Source organism: Cnephaeus nilssonii (genome assembly GCF_951640355.1).
Source record: "Cnephaeus nilssonii genome assembly, chromosome: 4".
NCBI classification, from domain to species: domain Eukaryota; kingdom Metazoa; phylum Chordata; class Mammalia; order Chiroptera; family Vespertilionidae; genus Cnephaeus; species Cnephaeus nilssonii.
Window position 1 is genome coordinate 88082348 of NC_137075.1, and position 18868 is coordinate 88101215.

The following is an 18868-nucleotide window of genomic DNA, read 5'->3' on the forward strand; positions in this document are numbered from 1 at the left end:
TGGCTGGCTTCTGCTCCTGCCCCCGGGGACCAGAGTTCAGCTCTGATGCAAAGGCCGGAGGAGGGTTGCCTTTCCTCTCGGCCCTCAGACCAGGCCCCTGCCCTTTCATTGGGATGTACCAAGCAGGCGATTGTTCTTTCTCTGCTGAGTCCCATCTAAGAGGCCTTTCCTGATTCTCAAAAATGGCAGATGGCAGTGAAGGAACATGAGCAAAAAGTCCAGGCCAGTGATCTCCAGCTCCCCCACCCCCAGTCCCTTCTTCATTTCATTTCTAAATAATAGTGGTAACAATATATAATAACAATAGCATGGGCAGGCTCTATTCTACAGTATGCAACAATGAACAGTAGTTGCTACTTTTTGTAAAGTTGGGCACTGTGCTAACTGCTATGTGTCTATTATCTCATTTTGTTGGTATAATAACTATGAGATACATGCCTTCATGCTTCTCTTTCTGCAGATGGGGAAACTAAGGCATGGCAAGGTTAAAAAGCTTGCCCAGGTCCCTCAGCAACTAAGTGGTAGAACTGAGATTCGAGGCTAAGGCTAACTTCAAAGTATTTGTTCTTAACACTCTGCTATACTGGCTCTAATACATTAATTCATTTGTACATTCACTTAGTTGTTTGTTTATTCTTTTACTCATCCACTGATTTGTTGACAAGCATTTTTTAAAAATATTTTTTTATTGATTTCAGAGAGGAAGGGATTGAGAACGGGAGATAGAAACATCAATGATGAGAGACAATCATTGATTGGCTGCCTCCTACACACTTCCCACTGGGGATCAAGCCCGAAACCCAGGCATCTGTCCTGACTGAGAATTGAACTGTGACCTCCTGGTTCATAGGTCGATGCTCAACCACTGAGCCATGCTGGCTGGACGACAAGTATTTTTAAGAATGTGCCAGGTGCCCAGCACTGTGCTGTGTACACTGGGGGATACACATGTAGGAGCAAACGTGTTCCTTCCTGTGGGAGCTGGAGAGAGAAAGCCAGGTTGGCCTTGTTTTTCTCTGACAGTGAGGGATCTATGATGGCTCTCTTCACATGCTTGCAACAAGCAGAGAGCAAACCTGAGGTCATGGTTGTAATCAGCATGGAGCCGTGTGTACGCCTCTGGGCTGTGAGCTCCTGGCCGGGTTAGACTCCTAGATCTCGGAGCCCCCTTGGAAGAGATGGTGGACCAACACTGGGCTGGGTGTTTTCAAGAAGTTTCTAAGACACTGGTCTCACATGGGCCTTTACAATGGATGGAGTGTCGCATACTCAGTGCCAGCCCCGAGCGTCTGCAGAGCTGGGCGAGATGCAGAGACAACAGAGAAGTCTCAGGTCCCGGCCTTCCAGGGCTTGTCAGCCAGTGAGCAGGCAAGATATGCCAGTGAATGTAAACTGATAACACACTAGTGCAGTAAACAGTCAGCGCCAAGTGAATGTTGCCAGCTGCTCTTCACACTCCAGGATGTACTGCATGCCCGGCATTACACGTGTCTCATTTATCTTATAACATTCCAGTGAGATAAATATTATCCCCATTTTAGACATTGACCTGTAGCACAGAGAGGTCAAGTTATTTGCCCAAGGTCACACTGCTAGCAATCGGTAGAGCTGGGACTCATTTATTCATTTGCTGACCCATCTGTCCATCCAGGAAGTGTTTAGTGAGTGCCCGCTGCACAGAGGACAAGCAGGCGGTATCTGCATTGGGGCGGCGCGGGAAATGAGGAATAGTAACGTGTACGATCCTTGCATTGGGCAAGCCTGGCGAGCTGTGAGAACATACAGAGGGGCCCTGTCCTAGTCTAGGCTGAGGAAAGACTGCTGATTGAGACATAAAAGAGGAGGAGGAGCTAGCTGAGGTGAAGGACAGGCATGGAGGTGGATACCAGGAATAGCACAAGCAAACGCCAGAGGCAAGAGGTGTTTGAGATTGTGGTTAAGGAATTGAAAAGAAAGGCTGGGGTTTAGAGCACAGGTGGGAGGAAGGAGAGGCAGGCAGGCCTCAGAGCCTTGGTGTGTCAGGTGGTCCTCTATGCTGGGTGGTCTGGGGCAATCCCAGTGTGTGCCCCTTGTCCTGGCCCCATTATTTTTTAAAAATATATTTTAATTGATTTCAGAGAGGAAGGGAGAGAGAGATAGAAACAACAATGATGAGAGAGAATCATTGATCGGCTGCCTCCTGCGGGCCCCACACTGGGGATCAAGCCTGCAGCCCAGGCATGTGCCCTGACTGGGACTCGAACCATCACCTCCTGGTTCATAGGTTGATGCTCAACCATTGAGCCACGCTGGCCGGGCTTGGTCTCATTATTAATTACACCTTCTTGCACTCTCACAGATGTCCTCATTAGGAGATGAATTGTATGGTCCTAGAGAACTGCGGAAGGGTTTCAGAAGGGGAGAGAGACACACTTTAGAAAGATCCCTCTGGCTGCAGCCTGGGCACGGATTGGGGCAGCGGAGAACAGAGTGGGAAGATCCCTGTGTGGCTGTGGTATTGTCCCGGTGAGAGAAGAAGGCAGCTGTGAGCATGTGGAGAACTGTATGGCCTTTGGGTCTAGGAGGGAGGCTTGCACAGGTCTGGCAGGGCCTAAGCCAGTCCTTCCCTTCTGTCTCCCCCTCTCCCCCCGCCCCCCCCCACCCCCACCCCCCATCCCCACCTGGCCTTGGAAGCAGAGGTTGGGTGTGAGGTTTAGGCATGGGTACAGATGGCTATGCTCACAGTCAGTGTCCAGACCTGAGGAATTCTCTTAGAATTTACTTTTTAGTGGGTAAAGTATTTACAAGGCCAAGAGGTACAAAGGGATGTGTGTACGTGTGTGCGTATGCGCGCACGTGTGTGTGTATACATATATACCAGTACATACTCGCCTACACCTGTATGTAAAAAATCACTCTCCTAACCTTGACCCCTGGCCACCCAGATTCACCCTAGGAGATTTCTGTAACATCTCAGAGTTCTCTCTCCTGGACCCGCCGGGGCTAGGCAGGAGGCAGGAGGCAGGAGCAGGCCTCTGAATGGGTCCTGTTTTCACCCTGCAGCCCAGGGTGACCTCAGGCCCTCCTCTGTCTGCCATGGGAAGTGGCAGGCCCCCAGGCTTCTCCCTTCTGCAGTGCCAGCCTCTGAACTGCTGTGCTAGCACCGGCTCCCTGCGTGCTGGTGGCAGTAGCCCCACCTCACCCTCCGGGGCACGCTGCACTCTTCATGGCCACAGTGACTCTGGACTGGGCAAGGCAGCCCATGTCCCCGAGGAGGACTCTGACACTTGGAGGCATGGAAGTCTGCTCAAGGCCACACACTGGCCGAGTCAGGACTAGAAGCCAGGGCTTCCTCTACTGCCCAGCGCTCCATTCCGGTTGCCCAGGCTCAGGGAAACTGGGGACGTTCACAGCGGCAGAGCTAGCGAGTGGCAGAGTCAGGATTTTAATCCAGACAGGTCTTTTGGGTTCAGAAGGTTGCACCAGACTTCTTCCCAAGTTTTAGGGTGATTTTAATAAAAAATAGAGTCAGAGAATCTTAATGCTTAAAACCCCCTGGGCCAATCATTATATTTTCCAGGACAGAAATGAGGCCGAGAGAAGGGGGAGTGACTTGGCCGAGGTCACCCAGCCAGGATGAAAAGCCAGGATGCCCAGCCCCTCACCCTGTTTTCTTCTCTTGCCTTTGCTGACCAAAGTGGAGGAGACCAAAACTTCACGTGTACTAATTCTGTTCTAAAACAACAAGTGGTCTCATTTTCTCTAGGGCAATACATATTCACCAGAAGGCAAAATGCTAAACAAAAATGCAAGCCGAGTTCTTCACTTCGTAATGAACATGTGAAGATCCTAGCCCATGGTCCTAATTAATTAGGAAAACAGATACTGTCATTGCCGTTATAAAGCCACAAACCACTCTACAGTCATGGTTAAGAAGAGATTCTTCTAAACTCAACTTGTGCACACTAAACAAATATGTAGCACCAACCAATAAAACAGGAAATAAAACCAAAAAGCAGTCCGGGACATTCTGAACAGCCAGATGGTATTCCGTGATATACCTTAACATTCGAGCCAACAAAATGCCACGGTGTCCCTGGGATAAACGCATGTGTGAAGCCAGGCGCCACACACCTGCTTGGTCTTTCCGTGTGATGCAGATGTTCATACATAAGGCTGGGTTGACATGCATTCATTTTAAGGAGGTGGATCTGTGCGCAGTACTGGACGCTGCATGTTGGACACTGACCCTTACGTGTCCATTTTTTAAAATTTATTATATTTTTTATTGATTTCAGAGGGGAAGGGGGGAGAAGGAGAGATAGAAACATCAATAGTGAGAGAGAATCATTGACTAGTTGCCTCCTGCACGCCCCCTACTGGGGATCAAGCCTACAACTGGGGCATGTGCCCTGACCGGGAATTGAACCGTGACCTCCTCGTTCATGGGTAGATGCTCAGCCGCTGAGCCACACCATCTGGGTTACCTAACTTCCACTCACTGTACCTACAACCTATTCCCTTCTCTCTCCTTCCCCACCACTCTCCAGAACAGCCCCCTCCCCCAGGCTCACAGGCAGCTCTCGTCCCTGTCTCTCATTCTCCAAGACCTGCCAAGCTTTCCCGGAAATCCTCCTCTTCTCCTCCTTCTCTTGCTTCCTAGTCTCTTGCTCACAGCTTAAAGTAAAATTCCTTAAGCCTCCCTAACCCTTGGGTTTACAAAGTGCCTTTCCTATGCGAGTCCAGGATCATCACCTTTTTACCGATGAGAAGACCAGGGCTCAGAGAAGTTAAGAAACTTGCTGTGCACTCTTATTTGAAACCCTAAAGCTTTTTTTCAGGCTGGCTCTACACCACCTTCCCAGCTTTCTACATACCCCACTCCGTCCTAGAATGACCTATGGTCACGATGGGCGATTTTATCTCCTGAACACACCTTAAGCTTTTCCATGTCTGTGCCCTTGTTCACTCAGGGCTCCCTTCCTGAAATCCCTCACTCCCCCCAACCTTCTCTACTCAACCAGAGAGTCCACCGATTCTTCAAACCCAGCGTCAGACCTGGCCGTTTAGTCCCCAAGGAAGGTCTTCCAGTCGCCGCAGCCTGGCTGACAGGCACATAGTAGGCTCTGCCCTGCTGTATGGATTCTTCTTCCCCTCAGAGTGGAAGCCATACGAGAGCTGTGTTGGGGGCTCACGGGCTGGGTTTCTCCAGAGCACTCATTGTGCACACAGGTCCTCAGCAGATGCTCATGGGTGGGTGGGGCAGAGGCTCAGAATGATCCAGAATCAGAGCCTGGGCAGCGGGTTTGTGAGAACTTCCCAAGGTCAACAGTTCCTCAGATTCAGGGAGCCTGACGGGTCAGGGCCTCATGGTTTCATGTGGGGTCGCTCCTGGCCCTCAGAGGTGGACTTCTCTCGGGATTCCGAGAACAGTGGCCCACACCAGCCTCCCCGTGGCAACTCATCCTGTTGAACTAAAAACCACCACAGCTGAGTTTTAATATTTTCCCCCTGAGCATTTTTTCCCTTTCTGTGAAGCTGTTCTCCCTCAGCATCTAGTCACGAGGACTGCACGTCTCAGCAGTCCCGAGGTCCCTGGACGCTGACGCTGCCCCCTCAGAGACGAGCACAAGGCACAGCTTAGTCAGACCGGCTGGTGTGGGGAAGACAGCGCCCAGGGTGTGTGGGGGCCCCCCCAGGTGGAGGGCAGTCATAGGCCCGAGCCAGGGCCACACGGCCTGTTGTCACACACACAGTTGCAACCGCAGCTTGTTCTCTGTCTAATACAGGTTGCTCAACCTCAGCACTGTTGACACTTGGGACAAGACAGTTCTTTCTGTGGGGCCACCCTGGGCACCGCAGGGCAGGCGTTTAGGAGCGCCCTGGGCTCCCAGCACGAGGTGCCAGGAGCAGCCCCCTCGCCAGTTGTGACAACCGAAAACATTGTCAGATGTCTCCTGGGAGGCAAAATTGCTCCTGGTTGAGAACCGCTGGCCTAAAACTTTGCTGGCCCAAGTTGAATAAATTCCAGCTCTCAAACTGGTTATAAGCTTTTAGACTCAGTCCAAGGAAAATCATTCAGGAGCTTTTCTGTTTTATTGTGTTGCTCCCCGAGGCTTTACTTGGTATGCCCCTCACCATCCACACGATAAACATATAAATCCCCAAATCAAACCAACATTCTTTCCTTTCCCGGGAGCCTCTCCAACTGAGCTGGAAGGTCATTGGGAATCTCTCCTGAGGTCTAGTGGAGACCTCAGTTTGAGTCGAGAGGAATGACTGTTATTGCCTCCCAATGGGCAAAGCGTCTAGATAACAGGGGGTAGGAAGAGGCTGTTCAAACAATTATAGGCTAATAACCAGGAAGCACACGTTGTAGAAGGAATTACACGGCCACTCTTGTTCTTTCCATAGGCCAGAATTCCCGCAGCATGCATTTGTCTCCCCTCAAAGCACTTGGCCATGTCACTGCCACCCAGGGGCCGCCTCTGTGGGCCCTCTGTGCACCTGTTCTAGGCCCACTCGGCCTCCAGTCTTCGCCCACCTTTTGTTTCTTGTGCAAAAGCCCCGAAGCAGGAGAGGGTTCAGCATATTTGAGTAACAGTAAGGAAGCCACTGTGTTTGGAGAGGATTGAGTGAGGGAAGAGAGGTGGGACATGAGCCAGGCTGGCCCAGGTATAGCCTGCCGGGGTTCATCTCCCTAGGGACACAGGGCAGTGTCACAGTGTGACGGACACTGCTTGCAGAAAGTCAGTTATCCCAGGGGCTCAGGAGCAGGTTCTGTGCTTGCTCCAGTGGGAACCTGGCAGACAGAAAGCAGGGAAATGTTGCCCTAGCCGGTTGGGCTCAGTGGACAGAGCATTGTCCTGCGGACCAAAGGGTCCCGGGTTCGATTCTGGTCAAGGGCACGTACCTTGGTTGCAGGCTCCTTCCCGGCCTATGCCCTGGTTGGGGCGCATGTAGGAGGCAACCAATTGATGTGTTTCTCTCACATCAGTGTTTCTCCCTGTCTTTCCCTGTCTCTTCCACTCTCCCTAAAAATCAATGGAAAAATATCCTCGGGTGAGGATTAGAGGAAGCAGGGAAATGCTAGCCTGACTCCTACTCAACGGCAGAGCCTGTCCCCAGAGCCGGTCCCCAGCCCGTGAAAGCTGACAGCCATGTCTCTGTGTTTGCGCACAGGAATCTGAGCGGCTGGAGCTCATGAACGCGGAGCTGAAAACCCAGATCGAGGAGCTGAAGCAGGAGCGGCAGCAGCTCATCCTGATGCTCAACCGGCATCGCCCCACCTGCATCGTCAGGACCGACAGCGTTAAGACCCCCGACTCAGAAGGCAACCCACTGCTGGAGCAGCTGGAGAAGAAGTGACCATGGGCTGGGAGGAGGAAGAGGAGGAGGAGGAGACGGGGAAAGGGAGGAGGAGGAGGGCCCCAGAGGGCTCTTCCTTGCTGCATGAAAAACTCTTCAATGAGGCTCAGCACAGCCAGCATCGGCCCTGCTTTTTTGTGAAACTCCGATCAGCCACACCAGGGGAAGAAACCCAGGCTGATGAAACCCAGGACCAAGCGCTGAGACCAAAGCAGTCCTGAGGGGGGCCTGTTCTGCCTGGGGCCAGGCTGGCAGGAGGCAGGACAGAGGCTCTGGGCCGGAGAGACGCCCAACCAGGCAGCTGTGGGCACTTCTCCGGCCTCTCCACCAGGGCATTCACCCAAAGGACCTCCGAGCAGCCAGGAAAAGCCATGAGTTGCAACCAAAATTCGGCTGAGGATGGAACTCAGAGTGAAACTGCAATCTGCCTGCCCCCAGCCCTGACCCTGACCCTGACCCTGATGCAAGGCTGGAGAAGGGCACAGTGCCAGGCCCTGCTGTACCCACCCACCGTGGTCCAGCTCGGTCCTGCCCGGAGTGGCAGCCGGGGCGCACCCTCGCCGGCCCTGCTGGAGTTGCTGTGGGCACGAGGCGCGGGCGCCCTTCCAAAGCACATACTCACTGAATGTTTACAGACTGGCTGTCCTGGCAGGGCTTTCAACTGCACATGTTTTTTTATACTTTCTTTTGTTTTGTTTTTTTAATATTTTTTACAAAAAAAAAGATTTTATACAAGCAATATATAAATGGATTTCTATAATCACTCGATGTGATACAGTATAAATATGCTATGGTTTGTTTGTTACGAACAGATATTCAGCAGTTATGGCCGTTGCGTGTAACTCCTAAGTACTGTAGTCTCTGGGTTTTGGGGGTGGCAGGGGCGGGGGTGGGGTGCATTTCCATCCTGGTAAACCCTTCATAGTACTCAGTCCTGTATCGCTCAGTAAACATTACTCTTACTTACCCAGCTGCCTCTTGTGGTGTCTGCCTAGGGGATGGGGTACAGGGCATGCTCCTTGGGCCTCCCGGCGTGTGGTGTACCAGAATGTGTGGAATATCTGCTGTAGGCCCCTTGGTTTTCACAGCAGCCCTCCCAGGTAAGTGTTGATGTGCCCATTTTACAGATGAGGAAGTCGAGGCTCAGAGAAGTTAATGAAACCTGCAGTACTTGGTTTATTCACTCCACATATGTTCACTGAGTGCCTCCACTTGTGTGCCAGGCACCCTACAAGGCACAGGGTGGTCACTGGGGAATAAAACAAACCTAGGCCCAGTGTTGGTGGAGCTTCCAGTCCTGAGCTAAATCCTGGGCTTGCTCCATACATGGTCTCAGTTCATCTTCACAACAATCGTGCCAGGGAGCAGCAATGGCCGCCATTCACAGGTGACAAATTAGAGGCCCTGGGAGATGAACTTGCAGCCACCATTTGTTGACTTACAGTGTGACATATATGGTCTCATTTACTTCTCCCAACGCATGAAATAGGCATCACTGCCCCGTTTTACAAATGACTGAACTGAGAGGGCAAGTGACTTATCCAGGGTCACCCAGCTAGCGAGGGGCAGAGCTGGTGTCTGAACTCTGCCTCCAAGATCCCATGACTCTCCACCTGTCACCAACTGACTATGTGGTTATCCCCGTGGTTGGATGTCTCATCTGATTAGAACAGGAAGCCTGTGAGGCCACGGTTTTACAGATTTAGTTTCCGGAAGGGCTGGATAGAGTTTCAGGCTATGTCATGTTCATGGAGTGACCCAGTGACCCAGGGAAATGTGTGCCTGACCTAGAAGAGAGGGTGTGGATAACTCAGCCAGGTCCTCACCTGCGCAGCTGAATACATGACTCCGAAAAGCAAGGATGGCTCAGTGTGGTAGGCAATAATTGCCATCAACTCGGCACACAACAGTTCACGAGGCACTTCATGCATTATCTCATTTCCAATCACAGCCCTAGGAGGTAGGTGGGATAGGTGTTTTTAGCTCCATTGTATAGTTGTGCAAACAGGCTTACAAAGATGAAAGTTCACCCACCTGAAAAGAGGCAGAACTAGGAGCTGAACCCTACTCTCCTACTTTCTGTGGTGTATTCGCTCTTCTCCATCACTGGGGCTAGATAACTACTGATTGATGATGAGGTTTCACGTAGCAATGACCGTGTGTTGCTTCCCAAATCATGAGCGAGGCCTTCTGGGATGGATGGGAAATGAGAAAAGGTCATTATATCTTTGGTTTCTTACTCAACTCAAGTTCTCTCCACCCAACTCGTTTGGTGTGGACTCCATCAGCTGTGGCAGCCATGGTAAATCCGCAGGCTGATAAGTCCTTTGACATTTTTCAAGCTGTGAGAAAAACAAAGATGTAGACTTACAAGGGTCCCTCAAGTGACCTGGTAGAAGTTCCTGCCGCCTGCCCCTGGTCCTATGCTTGGATGCTGCGAGTCAGTACCTCCAGAATAGGCCCCGCTTAGCCTCTGCAGATGGGCTGCCTGCCAGAATCAGTGCTGTGCTGGTCCGAGGCCTGCCCTTGGTGTTTCTTCCTCACCAGGACCGCCCCTCCCTCTGGGGGTAGCCAGAAGTCACAATCACAGTCTTCTTCATAAGAGCTAACGTTTGCATGTATTCTGTGTTCCTGGCACTTTATTATTATTATTATTATTATTATTATTATTATTATTATAGCTTTTTAGAGGGAGAGGGAAACATCATTGTGAGAGCAAACATCAATGGGTTGCCTCCTTCACGCCCCCTATCGGGGATCAAGTCAGCAACCCAGGCATGTGCCCTGACTGGGAATTGAACTAGTGACCTTTCAGTACATGGGGCAATGCCCAACCAACTGAGCCACGCCAGCCAGGGCTGTGCCTGTCGCTTTAGGTGTGTTACTGCAGCCGGTCCATATGACCTTGCCAAGAGGTAGGTGCCATCATCCCCGTATTATAGATGAGACAGCAGAGGCACAGAAAAAAAGTCACTTGCCCAAGGTCACAGTCCTATTGGGTGGCAGAGCCTGGATGTTCTTACCATCTGACTCCAGGTGCACAAACACAAGGGCCGGGCCTCACCCTTTGGGGAAAGCTCTGTGTTTGTGGTGTGACCTCCGTTAAGGTGAAACTCGTGCGGGGAAACATTGAGAATTCCCAACTCTCAGACACCCATCTCCAAATGGACGTAAGAAGACATACTTTAAAGGTAAATGGGTTCAAGGCCAATATTCTGCTGACTAGCCATGAGCCTCACTTTTATCTGAAAGGTGGGATATAATCCAAGTCTTGTTTATGGGGTTGTCAGGTTCAACTGAGGAACGCATAGGGTATTGTCTTGTGAAATAAAAAACTCCATAAAATGGTAATTTCTTGTCCTCTGTTAGTGTGGACAGTGGTTGATATTTACCACACAGTACAAATTATGCAAATACCTTTTATTCTCTAAATACCTTTTATTCTCTAAAGGTGGCTGCAGACAGAGTGTGTGTTCTGGCCACGAATCCGGTTCCCACGGTGATGAGTGCCTGGGTTCCAAGACTCCTGGGTTTGTTTGGCTCCTGATTGGCCACAACTAGCTTTGTTGGGCTCATCATTCTTTCCGTGAGCCTCCCTACGCCCTCCCGCCAGGTGTCCTCTGTGCTGAGTGGCCATGAAAATCAACTGTGCAACGTGAGAGGGATAAAGCTTATTTGCAATCAGATGGGCAGAAACTAGTACATGTTGGCCAGGATACGGATTAAAGAGACCTCACATGCCATGCCAGTGGGAAACTGGTGGGACTACCATGTCAGGCAATTTGGCAATAATCAGTGACACGAAAGCTAAACACGTCCTTTGACCTAGCAATTCCCCTTCTCCGTACATACCTTGGAGGAACTCGAGTGTAGGGGCTCAAGGAAATGGACAAGAAGGTTCGCTGACGCTTTGTTTGTGATAAAGAGAAATTGGAAACAACCTAAATAGCTAGAAACAGAAGAGCAGATAAACAAATTGTGTTTTCATAAAATTGAATATTATTCAGCGGTTAAAAAGAATGAACCAGAGCTACAGGTATCAATGTGGACAAATCTCAGAAACAATGCTGACCTGGAGTCAAGGGGGCAAACTGGAGAGGGACAGAGGCAGTGTACCATTTATGGAACCTTTCTAAACATGTAAATTGGTGTTTTATTGTTGTTGGGCACAAACAGATCTGAGTACTAGAGGTATAAAAGCTTGCCCAGGAATGCTCTAAATAGCAAAACCGGTGATGGGAGAAGCTCCTGGGGGTGGGAGAAGGGGAAGAGGGGATGACATCTGCAAAGGTAAGGAGGACACTGGGTTTCAACCGTAGGTGCAACGTTTCATTTCATTTATGTCTAATCTGAATCAAATGTAGAATAATGTTAGAATTTGTCAGAAGTGGGTGGGTGACATGCTCACAGACATGGGTTATAGTCTCTCCAGACTTCTCTGAATGTTTGGTATTTTTCATAATAAAAGAGAACAAGCCACAACACAAATAGAAGGTTTTGTTTTTCCACACGTTCCTTAGCCAGCTCGGGAAAAAAGCAAAATCTGAAATTACAGTGGAGTTGCAGCAGAGGGTCTTTGAACTGATGCAAATTTAATTCCATGCCTAGAGGGAGAGAGGATTCAAAGAGTGTGACTTGTTTAGCTGGTCCCAGGACGAGGACACCTTGGGAGTGTTGATCTGCTCATTTCAGTGGATCCTGGTCCGTGCACTCAACATACTGAGCAATTGAAAGCATATTCGAGGCTAATTTTGATCTACAGTTTTTTCATTTACATGCTGACTTTTTAACCCAATGCCTATGTAAAATGCAATCCACTGCACATTTAAGGCTAAAAGCAAAGCAAAAGGGAAGTGTTTAAGTGACATGAATCCATTTTTCACAGGTAAATTCATGTCCTCTTGCTACTGTAACAAATTAAAACAGATCCTATCTAATAAAGAGGGGATATGCTAATTGACTGCTGCCACGCCCTCAAATATGGCGGCACCCACAGCCACAAGATGGCGGCGCCCATTCCCCTCAGCCCCGCTGGTGTGGCAGGCGTGCAGCACGGCCGGGCCTGCCCGCAGGCTGGTCTGGCCACTCCGTGCACATGCCTCCTGAGTCCCCCAGTCCCTTCAGCCCCCCAGCCACCCAGGGCCACCCGAGGCTCAGGTAACCAGGGCCAGCCGAGGCTTGCACTGCTGGCAGTGGCAGCAGCAGAGGTGTGATGGGGGTGTTGCCTTCCCCTGATCGCTGGGTCGCCTCTCGCCCCTGAGGGCTCCTGGACTGTGAGATGGGGCAGGCAGGGCTGAGGGACCCCCCACCTCCAGTGCATGAATTTTCATGTACTGGGCCTCTAGTATAGTATAATGGTTTAAAACAATACAAATTTTAATATGGTAGAGTTCTAGAGGTCAGGAGTCTAAAATGGATATCACTGGGTTAAAATCAAGGTGTCAGAAAGCCTGCGCGTACCTTTTGCAGGCTCTCGAAGAGAATCCATTTCCATATATATATATATATATATATATATATATATATAGAGAGAGAGAGAGAGAGAGAGAGAGAGATTTCATAGAGGAAGGGAGAGGGAGGAAGAGAGAGATAGAAACATCAATGATGAGAGAGAATCATTGATCAGCTGTCTCCTGCATGCCCCCCACTGGGGATCGAGCCCACAACCCAGGCATGTGCCCTTAACCAGAATCGAACCTGGGCCCCTTCAGTCCCGCAGGCTGACATTCTATCTACTGAGCCAAACCGACCAGAGCGAAAATCCATTTTCTTGCCTTTTCCGGCTTATGGGGACTGCCCACATTTCTTGGCTGGTGGCCCCTTCCATCTTCCAAGCCAGCAATGGCTGGTTGTGTCTTTCTTACTTCATGTGGCCCTGACAGTGAGTCTTCTGCCTTCTCCCTTCCATCTTTTAAGGACCCTTGTGATTATATTGGGCCTACCTGGATAATATAGGATACTCTTATTTTAAGGTCAACTGATTAGCAACTTTAATTCCATCTGCAATCTTAATTCCCCCTTGTCATGTGATATAATGTATTCAGTTTCTATCTTTGGGAGGCCAGTGTTCTGCCTAACACAATAAAATTTAAGAGTTGAAGGTTCTTAACTATGGCCCTCCTCACTCCCTGACAAGATAGGCTGTTTCTTTGTGTAAGTGTCATGAAGATGGAGTCTCTACATGGGGCATCCCCAGTGCCTGGCACAGTGCTTGGCACATATCGATGGTCAACACACACACAATGCACAGACACACATATACAAACTCAGATACGGACACATTTATTCATATAAAGTGTGACCAAGCATAAAGTAATGAGATTGATGCCAGTCTTACTCCTTTATATACATTTTTATAACTTTGAAATGAGCTTGTTCTCCATACTAGCAAATCATCTTTTTTTGGGGGAAGAGCTAAATTATGGTTAATGTTGAGGTTACTTAAGCTGAGCATACTGTTTTGGCTTAAACACTAAACATTGAGCCCCGCGGACTGAGGGGTCCCGGGTTCTATTCTGGCCAGGGGCACGTGCCTGGGTTTCGGGCTCGATCTCCAGTGGGGGGCGTGCAGGAGGCAGCCGATCAATGATTCTCTCTCATCATTGATGTTTCTATCTCTCTATCCCTCTCCCTTCCTCTCTGAAATCAATAAAAATATATTAAAAAACAAAACAAAAAACTAAACATTGTGAGAGACTGGGTTTGTTTGGCTCCTAAGCTGGCTCTATGGGTGATTCTTAAACAAATGACTTTTAATGCTTTGGGCCATTTGCAGTGAAATGAACATTGAAGCATCAGCCTCTGCCGCCCTGAAGGACAGCACTCACCTGGGTGGACTCACCTGTTGTGCCCCATTTAAAATTCTCTGACTCCAATTCTGAGCAACTCCACACAGGTGCAGACTGACAAGGCCGCCCACAGGCACACGCACTGTACCTGAGTCCCTTCCTGCCCCAGGGGACATCCATGGCCACCCCGTTGGCACTTGTACACACGCAACATGGGAATTCAGAGGCGTCAATGTTTGTAGGGTCTCCGTTGACTCACTGGGGTGAGGGGACAATGGATACATGCTTTCCCCTTTCATTCTCCAGGTGAAGAGTTCTGAGATGCTTTTCCTAAGTTTCCTAAAAGGGACTTGCAGGATTAGGCCAGACCTGTAGAAATGACCAGGAGAGGTGGCCCAGCTCAGCAGTGCATCTTGTGTTGGTTTCTCTCCTTCCCTGTTTCACGCCCCTGCTCCCTGGGACCATTTCCCAAATAAACCACCTGAGCACAGGCATTTGTCTCCGGCTCTCTGGGGAGAACAGGCAAAAACAGTTGGTATCAGAAGTAGCCCTAGAAATCAGCCCCTCAGGATGAAATGTTTACAGCTGAATCACTTGCCAGTCAGATGGCCCGATAGGAAGTGGGGTGGGGCTGTTCCTCAGTTGCCCGTGTGGATTGCATATGATGCAGGTGGAAGGTGAAGCAATATCTATGGCACCTCAATGGTAGGGGGGTAGCTACAAAGCTTGAGTGGGTTGCCTTTTGTTAACTGTTTCAGAAGCCAAGGAAAAAGAAATGACAAACCGAGCCCAGCTGGCATGGCTCAGTGGTTGAACATTGATTATGAAGCAGAAGATCACGGTTCAATTACCAGTCAGGGCACATGCCCATGTTGGGGGTTCCATCCTCAGTGTGGGGTATGCAGGAGGCAGCCGATCAATGATTCTCCCTCTATTGATGTTTCTATCTCTCTCTCCCTCGCCCTTTCCTTTCCTCTCTGAAATCAATCCTATATAATAAAAGCCTAATATGCAAATTGACCAAACGGCAGAACGACCGGTGGAATGACCGGTTGCTATGATGTGCACTGACCACCAGAGGACAGATGCTCAATGCAGGAGCTCCTCCCAGCCCACAGGCCCCAGGCCAGCCAAGGTGGGTGCCAGCAGGGGCCCCCCAGTCGTCCCACCAGTCACCCCACAGATTTGCCTTGATCGCTGGCTAGGCCTAGGGACCCCACCCGTGCACAAATTCGTGCACCAGGCCTCTAGTAAAAATATATTTTGAAAGAAAAGAAATGACAAACCAAGTCCAATCAGCTCTCAATTGAAGATGGCTGTGAAAGCTGGAAGGCATCCCTGGCAGCGTGTAAGCAGACACTTCTCTCTCCCAGTCCCAGGGACGCTGCTGAGAAGCAGGCCCGCAGTCTAATTGGAAGGTGGCAGGCACATTAAGGAGAATGAATGTCCACCTGGAGAAATGTTCTATGTTCGTCAAGGTGCTAAAAGGGAAAAATGTAGAACACCGACACCTGAAATGGGGACATTTGCCTAAAAGGATACTCTGGAGGCCCTAGAATTCCTTGACCTCATGGAACTCTTCGGATTTTGGAGGCGACATATATACCTCACTTAGGAATACTGCTCTAACCCACTTCCCAGGGACCTAGAACGCCTCCAGGCTTGCGTGGGGCCGAGAGAAAAGAGGACTCTAGCAGCTTCGGGCTGAAGCTCCAGCTCAGCACTCACACCCTTCGCCATGAGCAGTCACCTCATCACCTGCAGACCCAGTGCAGCCAGAGGTGTGTGTGTGGTGCATGAAGTCCCTTCCTTCCTTCCTTCCTTCCTTCCTTCCTTCCTTCCTTCCTTCCTTCCTTCCTTCCTTCCTTTCTTTCTTTCTTTTAAAGATTTTATTGATTTTTAGAGAAAGAGGAAGGGAGAGAGAGAAACAGGGCTGTAGGAAGTGCTTTCCTCAGGCCCAGGAGAGTGCCTCTCACCTCCAGCTTCTTTTGAGTACATCCTGGCATCCTTCGTGGCCTTACCAGACAGCCCCAGGTCAGCCCACACCAGCCCACACTGCCCCCAGGAAGCTCCCATAGTCCCTTGCCCAGAGACACTCGGGGCATAACAGACCCAGCCCGCCCAGTGCTTCTTCAAGATGCCCCATGGCAGCCCCCTCCTTACATGGCCTGAGGCAGTGGTCGGCAAACTCCTTAGTCAACAGAGCCAAATATCAACAGCACAACGATTGAAATTTCTTTTGAGAGCCGAATTTTTTAAACTTCAACTTCTTCTAACGCCACTTCTTCAAAATAGACTCGCCCAGGCCGTGGTATTTTGTGGAAGAGCCACAGTCAAGGGGCCAAAGAGCCGCATGTGGCTCGCGAGCTGCAGTTTGCCGACCACGGGCCTGAGGGAAAGGAGGCAGCAGGCCCTCCCTCCTGCCTGGTGGAGGGCAAGGACTCGCCCCTCAACAGTTCTCTCCCAAGAAATGGCTCTACACATGCTTCTCCTATCTCCCCATATCCTCAAAGTGCATAAGGGTTCAGTCATCTTGGAACCAGTTCTTTAAAATTCATCAGGCCTGTACTTGATGATGTGGCTTCACATTTATTGCGCTTTGGTGTCTTGGTCAAAACTTTACTTTTTTGGAGTGAAAGGGTAGATGATGATTATAAAGGGTCCCAGACTCCTCTTGCCAAGCTATTAAAAAAAAAAAAGAAAAAAAAATAAAGAAAGGAACTTCTGCATCACTGAAGAGAACAGTGCTTTTCGTTGAGTATCAGCCATATGCTGGGCTCTTGGCAGGTGGGTGTTATAACTATGCATCCCATTTTGCTGATGAGGAAACTGAGGCAGTTAGCAGCACTGGATTCAACCCAAGCAACATTTATTGAGCCGGGCTGGAAGCCAAATATGGACCGACAAAAGCCCTGCCTTTAGGGAGGTCACAGTCCCTTGGTGAGGCCGACAGGGCCAGGTCTGGGGCAATCGGTGACCTTGGATCAGGGGACTCTCGAGTGTGTTCATGTCATCTCAGGGAAAATAAAACCTCATTTTGGCTGGACATACACCCCGGTGTAGTGACCATCTTATCACTTTGCTCCCCAAATGTCACTCTCAGGTCAACATTTTCATCTTTGACAGCAGTTCTGGCCCCTCTGATCCCGACGGCCCGTGGCCAGGGCATGAACCGCTTTCTTCTCAGCCATCTTGTCCTTGCCCCTCTTAGGTGACCAAGAGGCTGCCCTGGATGGAGGCCGTGTCCTTGGGGAGCCTTTCCTACTTGGTGCCCGTCCCAGTCCCTCCGTCCCAGCTTGTATCATCCTTCCCGTGAGGAGAAACCCGGACAACCGGCCCCAGGCCTCAAGCTCCCCAAGGCCCCAGCTGCTTTCTCTCCAGCCCTCCTTACTGTGGCGTGTACAGCCCACATGTGAAGGCTGTTATTATTCTCCTTCGCTGCCTTTCTTTGCTTGAGCCGAAGGCTGAGTCTATGAAGCCAGATTTGCATAACACTGCCTGGGAGGAACCTCCTCTGGGCCCAGGGACCTGAGCCTCCGAACCCCCTGCCTTTCTAGGGTACAGTACAGCGTTTCTGAGAAGCTCTGTTCCTCTTTGAAGGCCAAGGGGAAGCCAGAAGAGATTTCCCTCAGATGCATTCCCTTCAAGTCGCTGAGCCTTTGCATGTATAAGGAGCTTCCAGCTCGCACTCTAGAGGCTTTCCTTCCTTCGTTAGAGAGTAGAGGGGAGTCCAAGGTCACAGCTGCCTCATGAAACAGGCTCGAGTGAAGCATTCCGCTTCTCAGGGAACTGATGTTCGGGGCCTGGTCCGCACTCCATTCTGCGTCAGGTAGGTGGGGGTGCAGGCAGCCCCTGCACGTGGCCTCCACCCCTGGCCGGGCTCCCCACCAAGGAGCAGATGAGTCTCGCGGGTCCCCTGGCGTCCACAGTCTCTATCCCTGCCACACACCGGACTGTGCCTCTTTAATTGGGTCTTGCAAAAAAAGGGGTTTCTTTTATCACAAACTATAGGTAAACAATGGGATTTACTAAATCAGTTACATAAACACAAAAACCGTTCACAAGTATAACACAGAGGTGTGAATGTCATTTTGCTGACAATTCCTCCTCTCTAGGAGTAATCTAGCCGGGCCAGGAGGGCTAAGCTGAGTTATTCCTGCTCACCTTCATCTTCTTTACATAAATATTTACTTGAAAAATACAAAAATGATTAAAATAGTCTATAATTAATAGGCTAATCCTGGCTTGTTTGGCTCAGTGGTTGGACCATTGGCTCTCACACTGAAGGGTCTCAGGTTCGATTCTGGTCCAGGGCACGTGTGGGTTCCATCCCCAGCCCGGCCAGGGGTGCGTGTGGGAAGCAACACCAATGTATCTCTCTCACCTCTCTCTCTCTCTCTCTCTCTCTCTCTCTCTCTCTCTCTCTCTCCTCTCCCTTCCTCCCTTCCACTCTCTCTTAAAAATCAATGGAAAAAATATCCTTAGGTGAGGATTAACAAAAAACAAACAAAGAGGCTAAGCCATAAATTGGGAGAAAATATTTGCCAAACAAATATTTGAAAAAGGGCATATAGCCAAAATATACAAGGAACTCTAAAAACTCAACAATAAGAACACAAACAACCCAATTAAAAACGAACAAAAGATCTAAACTGACACCTCATCAAGGAAGATATACCAATGGGAGATAAACATATAAAAAGATGATCAGCAGCATATGTCATCAGGGAATG

The 18868-nt window shown here is 49.9% G+C and overlaps 1 protein-coding gene across 2 annotated transcripts in view; it reads left to right on the forward strand.

The window, feature by feature from the left end:
• The window catches only part of JDP2 (Jun dimerization protein 2), a 40877-nt gene extending 32648 nt beyond the window's left edge, over nucleotides 1–8229 (forward strand). For both annotated transcript variants that reach the window (XM_079769945.1, XM_079769946.1), the window contains exon 4: nucleotides 7162–8229. In XM_079769945.1, the coding sequence (XP_079626071.1) occupies nucleotides 7162–7347 (186 nt within the window). In that variant the 3' untranslated portion in view covers nucleotides 7348–8229. The remainder of the gene's footprint in view (nucleotides 1–7161) is intronic.
• Nucleotides 8230–18868: the final 10639 nt, after the last annotated feature.